Source organism: Zingiber officinale, chromosome 11A, assembly GCF_018446385.1.
Source record: "Zingiber officinale cultivar Zhangliang chromosome 11A, Zo_v1.1, whole genome shotgun sequence".
Taxonomy (NCBI): Eukaryota; Viridiplantae; Streptophyta; class Magnoliopsida; order Zingiberales; family Zingiberaceae; genus Zingiber; species Zingiber officinale.
This window is the reverse complement of record NC_056006.1, coordinates 29,337,699-29,361,270: the sequence shown is the minus strand read 5'-3', so window position 1 is coordinate 29,361,270 and position 23,572 is coordinate 29,337,699. Positions and strand designations below refer to the sequence as shown.

Genomic DNA, 23,572 nt, shown 5'->3' with positions numbered 1-23,572 from the left:
ATTAAAAATATTATTTAAGCAAAGCATTGGTTTTCTTTTTACATCCAAAGCTCTAAATAAATTGAACGTTCGTAAATAAATTTAGTGTTCGACTTGATAAACTTGTTTATATTCATTTAACATACACGATCAATTAAATGAACAAACTTGAACAACTTGTTTAACTAAATGAATAAGCTTAAACACATATATGTTCAGCTCGTTAATGTTCATAAACAATGTTCGTGAACAATATTCGTGAACAATGTTTATCAATAAAACTCTTTTCAACTTGCTAAATAAATAAAGAAACTTTCAAAATCAACAAACAAATTTATATTATCAAACTCACTAACTAATTAAACAACCTTGAAATGTAAAGTTTCAAATAGCTTGAATTGAGAACTTGATAATATCAAAACGAACTAATCTTAAGTCAAACCCAAAGAAAGCTCAAAGTCATAAAAAAAAATCAATTCAAGCTTGAACAATCGTTTTAATGACTTAGTTCATTTTAAGCTCGACTCGACTTAATTACCTTATCAAATAAGCTTGAACATCACAAAGCTTGATTCGGCTTGACTTATTTACTGCCCTAACTATATCTCATAAAAATATTATTTTACTATAAGATTGTTCAAAGTTTGACCCATGTAAGCACTTGATTAAAAATATTTTTACGAAAGTTTTACAACTCAAACAAATTTCTTAAGAACTTATTGTACAATAAGATTTTTCACTTACACATTTTACTTACCTCAAATTAATTGATTCGTCAAATACTGGATACTCGACGGCTATATTTCTAGTCAATTGGAATCTTCTTCTAGTCGACTACTAAAGCCTAATTAAAAGGAATATGCAGTAAATTATTGCTTGAATATAATTTTTCTAATTATCAAGCTCTCACACTCAGTCGACTCATTGATCGTTTGCCATGCTTTGATCAACTGAAACAACCTCCAATCAACTAAATTTAGTCCCTTCTTCACTTGGCTTATCTCTTTGCAAGTCTATGCAAAGTCTCAAAATCGAGATCAGTAGTAGCCTATGATTTGGGACCAACAATCCCTTGGTTAAAGTTTCAAATCAAGCCACTAGGTAGTCCACTTCGCTAGGCCTCTGTTCAATCTTCCAAGATTGCTCTATAACAACTAATCCTCTATGCCTTTAAGTCCATCTCATTTCAAGCCGCCCTTGAGTCCAACTCGTGTCAAGCCTCCGATCCATCAAATGCATCAAACTCCCTAAACTTACTTCCTATCATCTATATCCTCCTCGCCTTTCAAGTCCACCTCGTACCAACCCTTTGAGTCATTGAACCCACAATCTTATGATCACATTTGCAACCACCCAACACTCCTTACCATAGTCTATTCCAAATTTCTCTAAGAAACTACTAGAGCGCAGAACTAGACTCCATGTTCCATTACGGAGAAGTGCAATAAATTCTGTAGTAATTGCACTACGCTAATTTGGATCTTTGTTAGCTTATGTGAAACAAGTCGGTTCAATAGATTTTGAAGAAACTACTAGAGCTCGTGGAAGGGGATGTCGAGTTGTCATTGGTGGGCAACGTGCATAGATGTCACTTAAGGGAAGCATGCGACGAGGAACATTATCATCTGAATCACTTGTTGATGGTGATGAGGAAGTATGCTGACATGATGCTTTAGATGACGAACTTGTATTATCTGAGGATTCAGAGCTAGAGAGCATATTAGCTTCGATCGATGATGCTTCCAAGGTTTGATACATAATAGGTTTCATAACATCGTTCCTTTTATCAGTATACACTGCTCTTAATGGAGTAGCCATTTGGGTTGATTATGATAACTTAAGAGAATTTGTGGAGAGTTCTGGAGCAGTACCTAGGATGTCATCTCCTCTTGCATCTCCCATGGGTTTAATTGGATACGCAATCCGTGGTAATTCAGATCGGATATTAGGTGGTGTCAAGAAGGTACCACCGTTTAAAGATGGAGTTGTTGTGGAGGCTACAAAAGGAAATAGAGATTCATTAAAAATAATATGCCGAGAAATATATATGCGTCCTGTCGGTATATGTAGACAACGGTACCCATGGTCTAAATTACTATAACCAAGGAAAACACATTGTTACGAACGGGGATTTAGTTTATGTTTAGAGTAGGATCGTAGCCATAGATAACATGTGCAACTGAAGATACGTAAGAAGGTATAGTTAGGAGACTGATTATGGAGTTTTTCCATGGGACTTTTATGATAAATCAATGGAGTAGGTAAACGATTAATAAGATAAACTGTAGTTTGAACTGTGTCATCCCAAAATTTAAGTGAAATTGATGCATAATTGAGAAGAGCTAAGACAGTTTTAATTATATGACGATGTTTCCTTTTTACAGAGCTATTTTGTTCGGGAGTGTGGGGACATGAGACTCAATGGAGAATACCTAAAGAGCCTAGATGATGATGAAGTGCTTAATATTCTCCACCCTAATTAGAGTGGAGAAAGAGTATTTTTACGGTCAAAGAAACATTCTACGTGTCTTTGGAATTGACAAAAGACATCGAAAAGATCAAACTTTCGTTTCATGAGAAATACCCAAGTAAACTTACTAAAGTCATCAATAAAAACCACATAATAAATGAAACCTTGATTTGATAAAATAGGAGCAGGACTCCAAACATCAGAGTGAATTATTTCTAAAGGAAAACTGGACATATGAGAAGAAGAAACAAAGGGTAATTTATGACTTTTTGCTTTTAAACATGCTTCACAAGAATGAGATGAGGATGACAGAGATATTGGTAAGTCAAACTGATTAATGATTCTTTAAACAAGATGTAGAGATGAATGACCAAGTCGTGTATGCCAAGAGGTTTTATTTGTGCGTTCTCCAATTAGAGCTTTGGGGGATGTAGGTTGAAGGTAGTAAAGATCATCTCTAATTTCTCCTCTATGCAGGGTGGTTCTGGTTGTGGGATCCTTCACAAGACAATAATGAGGGTAAAATTCAAAAACTACATTATTATCAAGAGCAAATTGACGAACTGAGAGTAAATTTTTAGTGATGGAAGAAACATAAGGTGTATTACGCATGGAAAAGAGTCGACCCGATGAATGAAAAAAATGTGTTTCCAAGGTGAGCAATTTGCAAACCTGAACCGTTGCAATGTCAGGACCATGATAGGAGGAGGCCTCTATAAGAATGTTATAATCTGATATAACGCGATGAGTTGCTCCTGAATCTGGATGTCATCCTGAGATTGAAGAATTTGTCATAGGTATATAAGGATTTCTTGCAAGAGAAAATGCTCCTAGGTGATATGATGGAGTTGAGGTTGGTGCTTGAGTTGTGCATGCAAAACCTCCAGTAAAATTTAAATCATATCTCTTATAACATTGATGAACAAAGTGACCATTCTTGAAACAAATCTGAAATGTCCTTGTCCTCGACCTTGTCCTTGACCTTGTCCTTGTCCTCGACTTTGTCATCGTCCTCGTCCACCTTGATTTCATTGATGGGTAGTACTATTAATCTTGTGTACTGAAAGAGCAAGAGAATCTGAGACCCTTTGAGATTGTAATTGTAGAAGTATCTCATGCGAAGAGAGCAATCCATGAAGGGTATCAAGGGACGCTTGATCTAAGCGAGTAATTATGCTAGGAATAAAGCTATCATATTAAGGCCCCAATCTTGCAATAACATGTATTAGTAAATATTGATCTGAAATTGGATGACCTATCACAATCAAATTATTGACAATGGTCTTGATTAATTGCATATATTCATTGATAGACTTGTCTCCTCGTTGCACCAATTGTAACTGCATGAGAAGTTGAAGAATATATGCTTGAGAGTGTGAAACAAAGGTTCAAGCAAGAGCTTCCCATATTTGATGAGAACTAACAAGTCTTACAATTGTAGCAAGTATAGGTTCACTAATCGTTGAAATCAACCATGTTATAATTAGTTGATCCTTCTTACTCCATATAGTAAAGTTTGAATCATCTTCTTATAATTTAAGAGAGGTATCATCAACAATTCCGAATAAATCATGAACACGAAGTAGCGAAATAAATTGCATCTTCCAAAGCATATAATTATCATTGTTGAGTTTGATGGGTAAATAAGACCTGACATTTAGGGGTAAGGAAGAGAGTTATGTCGTAAAATTTGTTTCTGTGGTGGATGATGGAGAAGAAAGTTTCGACATTATAAAAATAATGAGTTGTGTAATAATAACTTATCTAGGATAGAAGAGAGATTAGGAGCAAAGGAATAAATTTACGATTGTGAGTAACGTAAACAGTAAGTTTCTTTGACATGGCAGAAAACCGGGAAGAGTGGCAAATAGAAGACTGGAGCTTCTCGTGGCAGAAAATCAAGACAAGAAGCAAAATAGGAGGCAAGCCGAAGCTTCTCATTGCGCAGAGAAATGTATGAGAGAGAAAGAGAAGGCTAATTAAAAAAATAGTGGAGAAATTCCGAAAAGCATGAAACGAAAGATTAAAAAAAAACGACAACAATGCAAGCAACAGTGCACAGATAGAGTTGGGAAGAGAGAAGACGTTTAATCAAGATTCGTCTTTTATTAGATCTCCGTCTCAAAAAAAAAAATTGAGGGAAGAAAAGAAGAGATGACTCTGATACCATGTAAAAGAAGAATAGGAAGAAGAAAAGAATACGAGAACAATAATAAAACTTATTATTTTTCTATCGATGATTGCCCTGAACATAGTACAATATATAATGGTTAAAAAGGTTCTTGGTCAATTAACTAATTAATAAATAACAGAATAATTCTAAAAATTATTCTAATAATTATAATAGAATTATTAGAATAATCCTAATATTATTTTGATTTGATTTGGTGATTTGATCCAGTCAATCTTGGTGATTCTCTTTTATCTCTTTTACGACCGAGTTGCTACGGCAGGGCGGAGTCGATGTTACTTTTGGTAGGGAGAGAAGAGATGATAAAACTCGCAACAAGGAGAGTAGTGAACGCGACACAGTGGTGGTCAGGGAGGAAGACAACGATGACGGGCCTAGGGTAGCGACATGTGGTGACACTCATGAATGCTATTAGGGAGAAAGGATGTTGCGGTTATGCTCATCGAGCCATGACTAGACGCCTATGAGGAGGGACAAGAAAGATAATGCCGATTTGACTACTTGCTCGGTAGATCGAGTGCATTACCTATGGGGAGGTGAAGGAGTCATGCAATAGAGGGACATTTAGGTTTAATTAAAAAAAAAATATAGATATGCTATATTAACGACCCCCTAGTGTCGACCCCATGAATATGAAGGAAGGTACATATACGTACACAGGCTTCAGGCGCATGGTGGGGTAAACCCCAGGTCGTCAATTCCGGAGAATCGACCTCTGGCCATTACGTTAGAGATGTCATGCACCCACCGTCTGTGCTATGTCCTGAGGGTAATTTAGGTTTAATTAAAAACTTTGGCTAACAGTCGTGCAATATCAAGGAATAGGGGGAAATTCATGGTTTTGCCGTGGGGCTAAATAAAATTTTAATTTTAATTTTTTAAAAATGGGTGGAGCTGGAGCCCATCCTGATCAAAGGATCCACCCTATACAATACTGTTATAATATTGTAGATAACTACTATACATGGTAGCTGCTACCATTACTATAATAGTCAATACAACATTTAGCATTTATTAAGTAAATACTACAAATTTTTTGAAATGATTTTGACCAAATTAAGATACTTTTAATGGAGTTTAAGCAATTTCGAACAAGTTGATAAAAACAAAATATTTTAATATAATAGTGTTCTATGTATAATAATTTTAATTAAAGTAAAATATTATTTTATCATATTGTAACAATTATGAGATAATCGCTACATAATTACTGTTTAATATTAAAAGTAAAGATATTCTAGAGATAAAAAAATATAAAGGACTCTTATTTAGCGATTTTTATAAAAGGAGCACCCATTTAACAATTCGTTACATGTGGGATATCTTTTTGATATTTGCTGATATTAAATTAGTCATAATTGTATTAAAGTTGGCATGTCTACAAAATTCAAATGGGTATCTTAACCGCCGATGACAAAGTCAGTTAGTTAGTGATAATTATATAATCTACTGATAGTGTTAAACTTTTTAAAAGGGATATAATCAATATTGTCATCCGGATGTGCCATCAATTCAAGCTATTAATTTGTCGATGACTTGAATAACTAGATCCAAACTTGTTAAATTGATATGACCAGAGAGTTAATTTAACACAATTTAGGGTATGACTATTGCATAGATTTGAAAGACATATTTTCAACAATTGTACATTAATGTATACTGTTGTATTTAATTGTAGTTTCCAATGAAATAGTGAATGTCATATGATTATTGTCGTTATTCAATTCCAACATTCATCAAAATTTAGTACAAAACTTTGCATCAATAAAAAAAAAAACCTAATCAATTTAGCATAGAGTAGTTGGCTTTTATGTATTCGGCATTATTACTTCTTGTCATATGTATTAAATCTTGAATCAGTCAGTTATATGAATATGATAAATTCGTATTGTAATAATTATCAAATCATAATCGTTATAAAATAGTATAGCAGTTAAGATTTTGTAGTTGCTACTATAGTTATAGCAACAATACAGTTTCATAGTTATTATAATATAAATGTTGTTAAATAAGATACGTTCAAGCTGTAGCAACTACAGTTTGTAGCTGTTATAACATAAATGTTGTTTAATATGATAAGTTTGAGTTATAGTAGCTACAATTTCATAACTGCTATAACATAAATGTTTGATGAATAAATCAAATCTATATTGTGATAACTATAAAACTATACTTACTATAACATAAATATTTCTAAACAAGTTAAATATGCGTTGTAATACTTATAAAATTATAGCGGTTACAATGTCAATATTAGACGGTTTAAGGTTAACTTAAAATTGGCCTATAAAAAAAAATCAAAATTAATCTACCAAAAAGTTAAAATTAGCCGAATAGTGCACTTAAGGATAAGTATGTAATTTTAAAGGGCTGATAGGTAGGACACCATTTTGATATATATATATATATATATATATATAAAAGAAGTCTTTTGATTATTCTAATAAAAAAGGACACCTTTTTGAATATTGCCCTAAAATGTTTAAATTAAGTTTTATTTTATAATTTAATATGTGTCGTTGAGTTTGTAAGGACAGATGCAAAAATCCAAGCTCTACGAGGTTATGATATGAATTTATGAACTGCCCCTCAAAACCATTGAATTCACGTTCTTTACCCTTTTTTCCGCTTCAAAGAACATCTTATACTCTTAATTGGCAAATAATACGTATTTAACCCCTTAAAATTTTCTGATTCACATTCCTGCTTAATACAAATTGCCTCACGATGTTTTTTTTTAATTATCAATTTAACTCTAATAAAATAAACCGTAGACACTTCACATTGCTATTTCTCACTTCAACCTTTATAAATTACATGTGCTTCATTTTTTAAACTTCTTTCCTTAACTGCAATATTACATATTTGACCCCTAAATTTATAAAATTCTCAATATTGATATCATTGCTAACGTTTAACTGTTAGTTTGTAATTTTACATGTATAACCCTTGAATTTTTAAATTCATATTCTTTTACCTTTTCGAGTCTTGAATAGCCTCTAAAAAACTTACACATGGGTCCCTCAACTTACCAAAATTCTTATGAGTTCATACTTAAAATTTTTAGAAGGCCATAATATTCTTAAAAAAGTTAAAACATACCCTAAACGATAGTCTAATCTTAATCTCTATAATTTGATTATCTCCAACAAATATCTTCTAAATTAGCATATGAGGAATGAGAGAAATGTACTATTTTTTTAATAATTGATGTATTAAATTTTTTAAACCGACTAATCCTAAAAGTGATTGATTTAATCTCATAAAAAATTTTCATTTGCTACCAGAGTAAATCGAGAAATACTTATAGAGATCCATCCAAGTTGCTAATATTTTTAGATTTATCGTCCTATTGGAGAAAAATTCATATAATACATCACAGTTAAGATTCAAAACTTTAGATGTCTGATTAATTATTTGAAAGGACTAACCATTTTTATTCTTGATAGGTGTTTCGTGATATTTTTTTGTGAACTTTCCATTAATGATTTCTTGGTCAGTGGATAGTGCATTTTTTTTATGTTGAGTGTTGCATTGTTATCTTATAACTTCATTCACAAAATCCATCATCTTTCTCACCTTATCTTGAACACTACTAATTATGTTAGAGCTTGACTTACATGATGATTGATTTTTTTTTTTTTGACAAATGTTACTCAAAGTAACTTCAGCAGCATATTTGGTCCTTTTGTTGTCATTTTATCTTGTTCCATGTACTTGCAAGTGATCTAATTAAACTATTTATGAGTTTGAGTTATTGAATGAGAGTTTATATATTAAGCGATTCTGTTATCAATGATAGACTGATAACATAATTGAATCCACCACTATATATAGAGCGCGGTCTTCAAAAGATTAGATATTGTGACATATCTTTATGCTTCCCATTGATGAAAATAATACCGTCAGGGGCATAGCTAGAAATTATAATTTATCTATACTAATCGATCGATGATAGGACTTATATATATAAAAAATATCCTCAAGTTAACTGCAAATTTTGATTCGGGGATTTAAAGTTGATCAGATGAACAATAAGCTAAAATAGTTAAATGTACATCGAAATTCTTAAATATATGAGCTTCTTCCTTGAATCCAAAAATAAACTCTCGGATTAAAGTCCAAATAGATTATCACTTGTCTCCGTCCTTCCATGCGGCACAATCAATCTAGGCAATGGATTTCGAATACGATGCTGCAATGACACTTTTGTTACAATCAGATTTTGTTTAATTTATTGCGACATCGTTTGCTATTATGTTTATTCTCTATAAAATTCAATAAAACTATATGTTGAATGGATGAATTTATTTTGTATTCACAGATTAGAATACTATGTATGCTTTAGATTCTTGTTCCAATCATCGTATTCATTGTATTAAAATTTGTATACATATAATGAGGATGGTTTTCATTGAGTTGTCTCCCGGGTTAGCTCAGTCGGTGGATGCATAGGTAATCAGAGCCGTACCTGTATTTGATGGGGCCTGAAGCGCATACTAAAAAGTGACCCTTTTATTATGATAAATAATGATAAAATTCAATTTACAAATAATATATATATATATATTAAATACATAAATAAATCAAAAATAATATATTATTATAAACACCAATCTAACTATTTTAGAGGTAAAAATATTTATAAAATCTGAATAATCCAATTGTCGGACTATTTTTTTTCTCAATCTATAACATCGATAGCTCATTTAGTGTATCATGTAACATTGAGGCCAATGCGGTTGCTGCAAGTAGTAGCAAGGCGACAAGCAGTAACCACCATGCAATTAGGTTGTCGTTCGCACAAGCGACCGGTGTAGCATGCGACAATCACCACACCGTGAAATTAGGTCACATGAGCAAAGGCCAACACCAGCCCGTGTTGCGTGAGATAGCCATCGCACAAACGACAGTTGTTGCACGATTAGGATACAATTGGTGTCGCGTGTTGCAAGACGAAGAAGATGGTCAAAGAAGAAGATTAGGATTACCTCTTGTTCAGTGAATCTGTGCATTGGTACAAAAGAACGCTGGAGAAGAAATTACATGCAAAGAAGAGCAACACCAGAGAAAAAATTACATTCAAAGAAGAGTCATACATTGGTGCATGCCTCGAAGCCGTGAGAATAGGTTTAGCGGCCATTTAAGGTTCATGCCTCTCATTTTGTTTTAGGTATAATTAAAAAAAAAATGAGCCCTTTATTGGGTTGGGCCCTGAGGCGGTTGTTTCTCTGGCCTTATGGAAGTTACAGCTCTATAGATAATGACACTAGAAATCTGGCCTTATGGAAGTTACAGCTCTGTAGGTAATGACACTATAAATCAGAGGTTAAATGATGGGAAATTTGTTGTCCCTTACCTTCTTCCATTTCATACCTGATTTCTATATATTTATTGACATTTATATCTATGTGATCGGCTCTAGGTATAGACTCTATTTTTTTTTTTTTTGTAAGGGAGCACTTAACTAGTGTTTGATTCGAATATTTTTGATGGACTTAACTGTCATTTTGCATTGAAGTCACTTTTATTTGAATGAGTTATAGTGTGTGATATTGTTACTGGCGCAGCCCGAGGCTATGAAACATTACATTGAAACGCTAAGAAAGAATCCAAAGAAAGAATCCAAAGGACCCCAGGATACTTTTACTATATAATTTATTTTTTTTTCAATTTAGGTATTTAGTTTTTTTGAATTAAATTATCCCAGAGATTATTAGCTCGATCTCATAAAAATTTCTAATTGACTATCAAAATTCTATATGAGTGGTCAACTTCTTAAATTTATCATCCCACTAGAAATTTTTTTTGAATAGGTCGTAGTTGAAATCTAAATCTTAAATAATTAATTAGTCGTTTGAATGGACTAATCGTTGCATCATTGCCCAAACATTGAATTCGCTTCTTAAAAGATGAATAAAGGAAATTCGGATTTGTTGAATCAGAAAATGATGAATTTAGAATAAATCATTCACTTTAATAAATTTAAATAGTTTTTTTTACTATACACCATATGAGCTAATTTAAAATTTTCATTATGTTTATTTTTTTATTATTTTCCTTTTTATCTTTTATTTTTTAAATTATTTTTCTCTTTGTAAGTAATATATATTTCTCATTATCTAATTCATTCTCTTTATTTTTTTATTTTCCAAATTAAATAATATTTTAATATTTAGAAAATGAATTTTATTTTTTAAATTTAAAAAAATATTATTTATGAAATTTAAATTTAAAAAATAAATAAAGTAATCATGTAAAGATGTTTTTTTTTTTTTTGTAAAATATAAAATTTAAGATAACTTTTTTAATCAAAGTTGGGTGCAGCGCTTTGCCTGAAGACGTTAAAGATGCTGAGAAATGCATTGAGTTGGATCCATCATTTTCTAAAGGATATACAAAAAATTAAAGGTACAATTCATTTCTTTATGAAAGGGTATGGCAAAGTCTTACGTTTTATTTACTAGCGGTTAAGAAAAGGAATTTACGGTAGAACAAAATTCATAGGAAATGGCAAGAGAAAAAAAAAATCTCGGAGGAAAGGGAAAAAAAGAAAGAGGGAAAAAAAAATCATCGACTCGTGCTAAACCGCTAGCCACGACCACACGAGGTGAACTCAAGTGTGCGGGGCCTCCGGCTACAATCGTGTGAGGTGAACTTAAGAGCATGGGGCCACTGACCGTGGCCGGGTGAGGCAAACTCGCACGGAAGCCTTTATTTGAACTTGAACCGTCACTCATTGTCTTTCCTGATGAGAATGATGATATAGAGCGTCAAGTCTTTTTTCTAAAGATCTAGATCTTCTTATAGTAGATCAAGCCAAAGCACATGCACAGTGGTCATCTGCCATAGCCTGCTCCACCAATCGCACATGCAAAAGCATATTTTTCATGTTGAATTTTGCGTACATGCATAACTACACCAACGATTCAAGCAAAGATGAGTTTTTAGCCTACCAAAACATCGAAAAGATAGCAGTTGGCACAGACGAACATATGTTGGGCAAATCATCATAGAAGAATGTCTCCGGCGGCTGAGAGCCTATGTTATGTCCGTTGTAGAAGAGGCGATGGAGGCGCCCAAACGACTACCCGATTTGATGAAAATGTGGCAAGGAGGAGAAGAGAAAGGAGTTGGAGACACCCTGACGACTGATTAATTTGATGGAGATGTCACAAGGAAGAGAAGAGATTGACGTACCGTCCGATTTGGATGGATGAAAATTGGCACAAAAAATAATTCATAAATGAATTTAGGAAATCCATCCGTTCTTTTTTTATAATGTGTAAACAAAGGAAAGGAAGTCTAATCCATCCTTCTTTATAAAGTAAATCGCGAAAACATTTTTTAGGAAAATCTTTCTCTGAGTTTTTACATCCACCTTTCAAGTAAACAGGCCATAAATATCTAAATGTATTGTAGGCAAGAATTTCAATCAAAATACTCAAAACCAGATAAATAATTCAACTGACACCCATGGCCTCCCACGTGTTTGACAAAAAATAGAAACAGAGAAGAAACAAAATAATAGCTGAAAGGGAAGGGGCAGTTCCACTGCACATAGTTTCTCATATCCTTCCTTCCTATATTTAACGTTACTCGCCAACTTCTCGCCATCGCCTCGACTCTCATGGCTCACGCTTTCTTCTCCACGCTGCTGCTTCTTCTTCTTCTCCTTCTCCCTGCTGCACTCGCTAAAAGAAGCAGTTTTCCGACCGGTTTCGTCTTCGGCGCAGCCTCCTCTTCTTACCAGGTCCCTAGCTCGCCTTCAACTCCCCTTGTGTCTTCCAAATACCGATGAAGCTGCACAATTCCCTTGCTATATATATAAAGTTTAAAGCTTTATATAAGTGCTTAACGTTTACAGTATGAAGGAGCAGTTTCAGAAGGGGGGAGAGGACAGAGTATTTGGGATACCTTCACTCACACTTACCCAGGTCTCTTTCCTTTCTCTCAATTTTTCATGAATCACGCATGAAGTAGACACTGTGAAGGCTTAATCTAATTATAAACTACAAGTTAACAACGTAGTTCATGACTAACTATCAACGTGTATAATAGTATAGTTAAAATTGCATGTGGTTGGGATGTTTTTGTTATGTTCAACTAACCATTTTAATTTAGTTTATACGTATACATTTCATATTAAATTATAAATATTTTTAAATTATTACAATGCTTTTAGATTTTTGCATAAATTAAGTCCATCCATCATTGGTTACGTGCAACAGCAGTATTACAATTAGAAAAGACAGAGGACAAAAACAAGAAAAGTCGTTTCTGATAAAGAACTATACGCCGACGACCAGTCGACCATCCTTTTCTGCCATTTAAAATTTCCACAGAATAGTCTAATATTTAATCCAAAACTTTACTGACTCGCTTGAGATTAATGTTTTGACAGAAGAAATAGCAGACAAGAGCAATGGTGATGTGGCTGTTGATTTTTATCATCGTTTTAAGGTACTACGTAATCATATTAAAGATAATCTATCTATTTATAGATTTATATTACTGATTAATTAACTCTATTTGAGCATGGATTGTTACAGGAAGATATAAAGTTCTTAAAATATATGGGGATGGATGCTTTCAGGTTCTCTATCTCATGGTCTAGAATCCTACCAAGTATGGAACCTACATTAAAATAATTAATTAAGCTATGGCGGATAGAACTTTGAGATGAATAAATAAAGAATTCTAAACTTTCAGATGGAAGCTTAAGTGGTGGAATCAACAGGGAGGGCATAGATTTCTACAACAACCTCATCAATGATCTTCTTGACAATGGTAATCACTAGCTATTACAATCAAGAAGCTGAAACTGAAACAAGAACTGTGTTTGTGCAGATTTGCAGCCGTTTGTGACCCTCTTCCACTGGGACCTTCCCCAGAGTCTTGAATCAGAGTACTTGGGCTTCCTTAGCCCCCTTGTCGTGTGAGTTCAGATGATAATTCATTAATTCAATTTTCAACTTCATTAAGAAAAAAAACAAAGAAAAGGAAGAAGAGACAATCACAACTTTGTGTGATGACAGAGATGACTTCAGAGATTACGCGGAGCTGTGCTTCAAGGAATTTGGAGACCGAGTGAAGCACTGGATTACATTCAATGAGCCATGGTCATATTGCAGCAGTGGGTACTCGAGTGGTTTGTTCCCTCCTAACCGATGCTCTCCCTTTGAATTTGTTAAGTGTGGAAAAGGCAATTCATCCATAGAGCCCTACCTCTGTGCTCATCATCAATTACTGGCTCATGCAACTGCTGCCAAGATTTACAGAGACAAATATCAGGTATCCTTTTTCCTCCAAAGCATATGTTTTTGTACATATTCATTTAGACTGCGAAAGCTGAACTAAAGCCTTGAGGATTACTAATGCCTTGCCAAGAAAACTTCAACAGAAAAAAAAGGAATATGAAAGAATAACCTTGATATAGTGTCTGTCTTTGTTCAGTATATGATATAAAATAGTGTACATCCTCTTTTGTGTTTCTAATAATTGATGGCCGAAGCTTTCGATCAAAATTTTTTCAGATTAGTGACTGGATTAAGAATTATTTTAATCCATTCTTAGGTATCTCAAAAGGGATTGATAGGCATAACACTAGTAAGCCACTGGTTTGTGCCTTACTCCAACACCAAAGAGGATGAAGATGCAGTCTCTCGTTCTCTAGATTTCATGTTTGGATGGTGAGCTCTGTCATTCATCTCTCTTTTCTTTTCTAATGATAATTATTCATGCATGAAATAATTTTATTGCAGGTTCATGGACCCCTTGACTCAAGGGGACTATCCTTTCACAATGAGAGCCATTGTCGGGGATCGCCTTCCAAAGTTTAGCACGGAGCAATCTCAATTGGTTAAATCATCATTTGATTTCATCGGACTTAATTACTATACCACATACTTTGCCGATTCCATTTCACTCTTGTCAAGAGTTAATGTTAGCTATGATTCAGATTCTCATAGCCTGCAAACTGGTAATGATTCCGTAAACTCAAATCGAATAAGCTACTAATGCCTGAACTCATGCGGTTGGTTTCATCTAACTGTATTCGATATTACAGGTATACGCAGAGGAGTTAGAATTGGTACGCAGGTATGTATTGTTAGCTCGAGAAAAGATGAATAAATAAAAACTTTAGGAGACAAACTATTTTTGTTATAAAACATGTATAAACAGAAGGTATGTGATCCATGTAGGCGGCCTCTAGTTGGCTCTTTATCTACCCAAGAGGGATAAGAGAGATAATTTTGTATCTCAAGAACAAATACAACAATCCACTCATCTACATCACAGAGAATGGTAGGAGATCTATCTGATAGTTCCTTGAAAATATAATTTGTTTCTTTGTGTGACTGATTCTGTTCATTAGGAGTTGATGAGGTGAATAATGCATCATGGCCACTGGACAAAGCCCTTCAAGATGATATGAGGATTGATTACTACAAACAACATTTACAATTTGTTGGGGAAGCTATCAGGTATGGTATTAAAACATTATTAGAGTTTATCTACTTCGACTCGAAAGAGAATTTGATATATCTTTAAAAACATATGGAAAGCTAATTATCATTTTTGATAATTTTTTACTTATATATATGTGTTACTCTGGCAGGGAGGGAGCTAATGTGAGAGGATACTTTGCATGGTCATTGTTAGATAACTTTGAATGGTTGAATGGCTACACAGTTCGATTTGGTATCATATATGTGGATTACAAAAATGGATTAAAGAGATACCCCAAGAGATCTACCTCCTGGTTTCAACAATTTCTCAATAGTTAATTTTCTAAGACCTATATTAGCAATAATCATAGTAAAAAGGTTGTTCACCTCTCAATTGCTATTCTTCTAATGTAAGTTGTCTTCTCCTTTTGAAGTTGCTAGACATAATTAAGTTAATGAAAAACAAAAAAAATTAAGATATGTGTGTGATGCTACAGCTTTATGAGATTTATATTGTATGCAATCATATATCTTCATTTCTACTATATCTTCTTCACTATTAATGTTCTTCATATTTGTTTCAGCATTGCTCATTTTTGTTTTACTTTTTTTCAATCTAATTTTGATTGGAAGTATAGTAATTAGTAGTGGTAAATTTATGAAGAGATATGCCATCTAGTTTTTGGATAACTTTTTAAATTTTTCATTGGCAACCAGCATCTATGAACATATGCTCAAAGAATTAAACTCTACAAGTTGAAGTGCAAGTAAAAGGTGGAAATTTATGACCGAACAATTTTAATTATGATTGATTAAAAATTCTCAGAAGCTTATATGTTAACAAACAAACTCTTGGGAAGGAATATTGATCTTTTATTTCCCCTTAACTAAAAATTAAAGTACAATGCAATGCCGTTATAAATCTAATGAGGAGCATAAAAATCAAAGAGATAGGAGAAAGGGAAGAACATTGTGTGAAAGGAAAGAAGAACACTATGGGACAGGGAAGTAAGTTAGAGAGCGAGAAGAAGAAAAATTAAGGATGAAGATGGAAAGGGTAAGTGTCTATGAAATTTAAGGTAGTGGCTAAAAAGCTATCTAACTGAAAGGGAAAGGAAAAATGATGGTGATGAATTTCTTAGATTTGGAATATATGGAGGCTTAAGTGTATATAAAAGAAAGAATTGTTGAAGGAGCAATTCCCTCAAAATTAGCTTGATAACTCATTGAGTACATCTGCATTTGTATGTTTAAATTGTCACGAATGACACAAGTTTACCAATTATCTAATTCAAGCTAGTTATTAACTTTATGAGAAACTCTTTAAAGAGAACATGAATAGCATAGTAGGGATGTTGAATATTTTTAAATGAAAAAATTTTACAACACATATAAAATAAACAATAATGACAATGGACAAAAGTTAAATGTGACCTATGTTGGTTGCTATACCTAGATACCGTTCTGTTCCCTTGTACAAAAATTTTGTATAAGCACAGAACTTTCCTAGCTATCATGTGTTCTACTGAAGTCCAAATTTGGATCGCAAATGATGCTTAATATTATTGATCCAAGTAGTCCTTCAGAAGTTAAATTTGGATTGTAAACGAAACTTAACATTATTAATCTAAATTTAACTGATGTGTTCTACTTAAGTTAAACCATATTACAGAAGTTGATCAAATATCTATTTCAAGGATCGGCACCCAGGACAAACGTGGCGAGGCACATGACTTTCTTGGGTATGGGATCATCCACCATTGCCTAGACAAAACCTTTCAAAGAAATCAGATATTTAAACTTCTAACCGTAAACTAGGTTTAATTATAGAGACTCTACAATAGAAGCACAAGATCGAAACATTAAAATAAAACCGATAATGAATCGATAAAATAAAACTGATAGCCTCTTGTGTTTGGTTTTCCTAGATCTATACAAAAGATGAACTAGTTATGATGCGGAAACTAATAACTAATTATACCTTTTGTTGTTTATAGACCTCACGATCTTCTATCGTATTCCTCTTCTTATCTCGGACGTCGTGTGGGCGACAATCTACCGAGATGAGAATCCACCCAAGCCTTCTTTTTCTCCTTGTAAGTTTCGGCCACCACCAAATCCAAGCTCCAAGGGATGCTAGAAATAAAGCCTCCTTTCTCTCCTTCTTCTCCAAGCAAGATCAGGCCACCACAAGAACTCCAAGAGAAGATGAGGTTTGGCCACTAGAAGAAGAAAGAAGGAAGAGAAGAGATGAACAATGGCCGGCCACACAAAGGAAAAAAAGAGAGAGGAATAGAAGATGTTGTGTCTCATGAAGGCACTCCTACCCTCTCTTTTATATCCTTAGTCATAGCAAATAAGGAAATTTAAATATAATTAAAACTTCCTTATTTTCCTTGCCACCAACTAAAAAGGAAAATTTAATTAAAATTTCCTTTTTATCTATGTCTATGGCCGGCCACACCATCAAGCTACAAACAAGGAAAGTTTTACACACAAAGTTAAAACTTCCTAATTTGTTTCCGAAAATTTTAAATAAAAATTTATCTTTCAAATTCCCTTCATGGTTGGTTATAAAAGGAAACTTTTATAAATTAAAATCTCTCTTTTAAAACATGTGGATGGTTACAAAAAAGGAAAGTTTTTTTCAAAATTAAAATCTTTCTTTCAACTACAAATAAGGAAAGATATTATATCTTTCTTTTAATCTTTTGTAGAAAACTATAAAAGGAAAGATTTAAATTTTAAACTCTCTTTTAAAATCATAGCTTCCACATAAAGAAAGATTTTAAAAATAAAATCCCTTTAATTTTATTTTGGCCGGCCACCTAAGCTTGGGCTCCAAGCTTTGGTTGGTCACCCACTTGGCTTAATCCTTTAGCTTGGTCGACCCAAGCTTGAGCTCCAAGCTTGGCTTGGCAGGCCACCTAAAAGTGGGTAAGAAGGTGGGTATAGGTGAGTATAATACTTTATAAATAAGAGGTTACGATAAGGATTGAGAGGATGAATTGGTTTTGGTCTCCTGATGAACTTTAGCTTCCCGTGTTCGCCCCAAACACACAACTCGAGTTCATCAATAATAACTCATACCACTAAACAGTTATTATTGAACTACTGCACCAATCTCATATTACATTATGGGCTCCTTCTTATCATGAGTACATTAATCTCCCTATGTTTAAGATATTGAATGTCCATTAACTAAATGAGCTACTGACAACTCATTTAATTAATATCTAGATCCAAGAGTAGTACCACTCAACTTTATTATCATGTCGGACTAAGTCCACCTGCAGGGTTTACATGGCAATCCTTATGAGCTCCTCTTGGGGACATCGTTAACCTAAATCACTAGGACACATTTTCCTTCTATAAACAACAACACACCATATAAACGGTATTATCTCTCAACTTATCGGGCCTCTTGATTTATCAAACTAAATCTCACCCATTGATAAATTAAAGAGATATATACTAAATATACATGCTTGTTTTTATATTAGGATTAAGAGCATGCACTTCCATAACAACAGAGGTATGCTCTTTTATGTAGTCAGTATAAAAAGAAACTACCTCAAATGTTCCTACTCAATACACTCATAGTGTACTAGTGTAATTTTATAGTCAAGATAAACTAATGTTAAATTACACTACGACCGTACCAATGGTTTGTCCCTTTCCATTTTTGGTCGTGAGCTACTGTTTATAATTTATAAGGAACTGATGACATGATCTTCTGTGTGTGACACCACACACCATGTTATCTTCAATATAGACTAAATGTACAACTACATTAAACATATAAATGTAAACATTTGACCAATGTGATTCTTATTTCTAAAATAAATGTTTACAAAAAACTAGGCTTTTAGTATACACTCTAACAACCTAATTGTAGCAAAATTGTCATCGTCTCAGCATTATCCATAAAATCCCAATCTTGGGAATAAGAAATAAGAGGCAGATCTTTGGTAGGAACTAGGGTGATGAAGTCGTACTCTCCTCACCAATGGGAAGCAAGAAGATCTCAAGGTATATAATCTTAAGAAGACCACACCCTATATATAGTACTAGATCCAATTTTGTTATCAGTCCATCATTAATAAAAAATGTGGATTAACGGGTTCTACACATATAAACTCACAATTAAAATTAATTAGATCACTTAATGGGTTTGCCTTTAAACATAAAATCCATGCGTTAGAAAACAACATGTAAGTCCATCGAATAATGAGATTAAATCTAACAATATCTCATTTGGGCTACATGTGATTCTATATGTAACACACAAATATAACCTTAGTTGAGCTCAACAATGTCAAACTTTATGGGTAAAAATACCCCTTTAGAACAATCTGATGCATTAAATCTATTGATATATGACTAAAGAGGTCATAGTTATTATAACTATAACAAGTCCCAATAATAATCATAATACCAATGTCAATGACATAAATCATATGTTGATGTGTAATATGAGAATTGTATGAAATGTGATCTTCACATGTCAATTCTCAATTGGTCCTCCTGATAACTCAAAAAGGGGGGGGGGGGGGTTCATAATCATATTTGCAAACACATTATACTAAACCGTACTAGCAAATCATGATTTAACCTATATGACTCAAGACAGAGTATCGCATTATGACTTAAATGAGTCCATATCATGTTTGCAATTCCCAAATACAAAAAACTATAAGAGTAAATCATGATAACTTTATTTCAGAGTGATAAAATTAAATACATATGTATGTTTCAAACTTAAGTCCGTATAATAAAACAAAATAAAATACATGTGTTTTATTAATATAGAGCATAAAAAAAAACCAAATATAAACTCCCACTAAATAGGTACTTCCTCTAAAAGAAGAACCCTCATATACATTACATGCTCATAAAACACCTTGGGAGTTAACCCCTTAGTGAGCGGATCTGACATGAAATTTATGTTTATATATTATATTCTTACCTGGTTACTCTGAACTCTTTCTTTAACCGCTAGAAACTTGATGCTGATGTACTTTGACTTTGATGAGCTACAATTATTCTTGGTATAAAGTTCTGCGACTTAATTATCATAGTTGATCTTTAATGGTCTATCAATTCCATTAATACTCTGTAACATTGTGATAATGTTTTGCAATCAAATCCAGTAATTGGATGCTTCGTAGTAGACTATTAATTCTACTTCCATAGTGGAAGTGACTATAAATATAGTATAATGTTTTGCATTTTCTTAATATTTTTTCATGAGATAGTCCCTCCAATAAGCATATAAATATAGTCTAAATTGAATCTTCTACTATCTAGGCATCCAATAAAATCAGATTCTGAATATCCAATCATCTCCAAGTGACTAAATCTCTGATACGTAAGTATAAATTCTTTAGTTCTCTACAAATATACCATATTACACTCATCACTCCTTTTCAGTGCACTAGTCCTGGGTTACTTAAAAACTTGCCTAACATCCCTACTATACACACTATATTAGGTAGTATACATACCTGAGTATACATAAGACTCCCTATATCTGACGCATAAAGGAATTTCTGCATCCCTTTTTATTTCAAGTTCAATATGTGGATATTACTGTAAACTAAATGTTACCCCTAGATATAAATGTGTCATCAGTTTCATAGTTCTGCATGTCATACCGTATGAGCATCTTTTCAATATATGCCTTTTGTGAAAGTCCAAGGACCTTGAACGATACCAATATATCTATATGCCTAAAATAAATGGTGCTTCACCAATGATCATAATCCTTGGGCGGCTTCCTTATGAGCAATCGGAAGAATTCTCCCTCGATGAGCCCCTGAGCAAATACATTCATCATGGTCTCGGATGAGACCAAAGGGATATCTATGGCTACCTGATTGAAGTACTTAATATAGGCTCAAAGAGCTTCTCTCGGTCCCTGTTTCAAGGAAAATAAACTGACGCTCGTCTTTTGATAGCGTCTGCTGCTCACGAAATATTGTAAGAAGGTCGTTCGGAAGTCTTTGAAGCTTCGTATTGATCCGTCCGGCAGCCTTTTGAACCAGCGTTACGCCGATCCAGAGACTGTGGTGATGAAGACTCAGCACTTTACTCCATCTGTGTATTGATGAAGCATAACAGCGTTGTTGAATTTACCCAGATGATCGTCGAGGTCGGCCAACCCGTTGTATTCATCGATCGCTAACAGAGCATAGTGCCTTGGCAAGGGATCTTGCAATATTGCTTTAGAGAACTAGCGGTTGATCCATTCTGGAGACGTGTCGTCTCGGGGCGCCTTGCCCTTCCGTGCATCCTGCATGGGTGCTTCGTCTGAAGAGGATCCCTGCTCTTGATTTGCTTGGGCTATCTCCAAGGGTGTCTGGAATAGAGCTCGGTGAAAGGGTATAGGCGCGGGCGGCGCTTCTCCATGTGTGCTGGTCGGCCCTCTACTTTGTCCCCAGATAGAGAGTTACTCTGGTCGGTCCTCATGCGCAGTTCGACCTCCTGATGCTGATGTTGTTTGTTGTGTCTGCTGATCGGCTAGCGCCTTTTGCTATTGTTGCTCGACTATCTTTACTGCTCAGGCTTGCATGAGCATGTCGAGTTCTTCTTGGGTGAGTGTCATGGTGTGAAGTCGTCTAGCGTCCTCCATCTTCTCGGCTCGGATGCAGGTTACGATTCCCACAGACAACACCAAATTTGATCCTATCTAAAAGTCGAGGTGACGGATGCTGAGGATGTGGTGCTCTTGCTGACCGCACGTAGACTTCGCTTGTACCTACAACCACAACTATGTCAGTGCCAGGACAGGGAAGGATTCCCTGGCGTTTGTTCTCCAACACTCAAGTCAGTCACCGACGATATGTGGAAGCAGCGGAGCAACGAAGAAAAGAAACAGTAGCAGCAACACTAATCTCTCATACCTTCGCTGAAGCTTGGACCTCCTTATATAGGGCTCCAGGAGTATGCGTGCGCACTTCTCAAGGTGTGCACGCTTCTCAAAGCTTTCTCTGAAAAGATATGTCAGTAAAATATCCCCGACACAATACCTTAACGAACTAAGCATATCTCTGATGTGACAGTAGAAACTTCCATCGTACGATCTCCTGCCTGACAATGTCGCTGACCATGCCGTCTGTCGGTGACACTAGCTCCCAAAAGGATATCGACAAATCCTCATTTTGTCTGTTACTAGGCCGAGAGGAAGAGTCGCTCAACCAACCTTCAACCCTCCGAATGCTATTCTGCCCTTGGGCCAAGCGGGATGGTCGCTCGACCAACATTCCACTGTCAGTGCTCCGCTGATGCGCTGTGCGAGGGAGCCGCTCAACTACAATATCATTGTGTCTGAATATAGCCTGCTCGGTTGTGACTCCGTTTCGCTGGCTCTGAGGATTGATGTAAGGCTGAGCGAGGTGACCGCTCGGCGTGCCCCTTGCAGATACTTCTGTCCTATTTTCCTGACCGTCGGAAGCTTGTGTGTGGCCGAGCTGTGATGATGTCAAATTAGACCTTCTTTATCCCAGACGGGCGAGTGGGTTGCCCGACCGACCAATGATATAGGGGAGTTGACCGCCTTGACTTTGACCTCCCTCATTGCAATTACCCTCCGCGGACCCTCCTTGTCACCGCATCATATAGTATGTAATAAATTTGATATATATATATATATATATATATATATATATATTTGAATTTATTTTCCATAGAAAATTGATATGAAAATTTATGTGTATAAAATTTTAATTTGTTATGGAATCTTTCAAATTTTTTTGGATTAGACTTGGTACAACCAATATATACATGCTCCTTTAGAAAGAAAAGCCTTGCTCCTATATTTTTTTTGCATTTTCGCTAAACTCCTAGTCCTCACCACTGCCGGCCCTAGCCTCCACCACCGTCGGACCAACCTATATGGGGAAGTGAAGAAGAAGAGGCTTAGTAGCAAGAAGGAGTTAAAGGCATGCTCTTCTTATCTTATGAATTTATTGGTTCCTATAAACTATGGATGTTAGATTCCTTGGTAGAGGTGTTGAGTTAGGATTAGGTTAGTTATACTTATATTTCTCCTTCTTTCTTATCATGGTATCAATAGATGTCATAAGCTAGTTCAGTTCTTGGTTTAGAATGTATGAGATAAAATATATCTTGATAACTTTATATTTAATATAGGTTTTTGGATATGAAGGCTTAGAATGTTAGGAGATAAATATGTTTTAACTACTTCATGATTAATGAAGGTTTCAAATTTAGGGATTATATGCCAAACAAACTATCCATGTTATGCTAACCTTAAGGCATATGTTAATTTCAGATTTTAGGTGTAATTATGTTCAAGTTCTTTTTATTTTTGATCATGATCACCTTGGACATCATAAGTTAATCTCAGATTACGTTTAGTTTGCTTATGTGTCCTCTTACTTCTTATCTTGATAACATTGTAGGCTATAGGCTAATTTCAGATTTTAGGGTTTAATAGGCTATGAAAGTAACCATGTT

The 23,572-nt window shown here is 34.5% G+C and overlaps 1 protein-coding gene across 1 annotated transcript; it reads left to right on the top strand.

Moving 5' to 3' along the window:
- The first annotated feature begins 12,209 nt into the window (after window positions 1-12,209).
- LOC122031982 (beta-glucosidase 12-like) lies at window positions 12,210-15,636 on the top strand. Its single transcript, XM_042591221.1, has 13 exons — window positions 12,210-12,393; window positions 12,508-12,577; window positions 13,045-13,103; window positions 13,193-13,268; window positions 13,353-13,430; window positions 13,491-13,578; window positions 13,679-13,934; window positions 14,217-14,332; window positions 14,405-14,622; window positions 14,710-14,741; window positions 14,846-14,948; window positions 15,019-15,127; window positions 15,262-15,636. The coding sequence occupies exons 1-13, from the start codon at window positions 12,271-12,273 to the stop codon at window positions 15,428-15,430; spliced, it is 1,497 nt and encodes a 498-aa protein (XP_042447155.1). The 5' UTR covers window positions 12,210-12,270; the 3' UTR covers window positions 15,431-15,636.
- The last annotated feature ends 7,936 nt before the right edge of the window (window positions 15,637-23,572 follow it).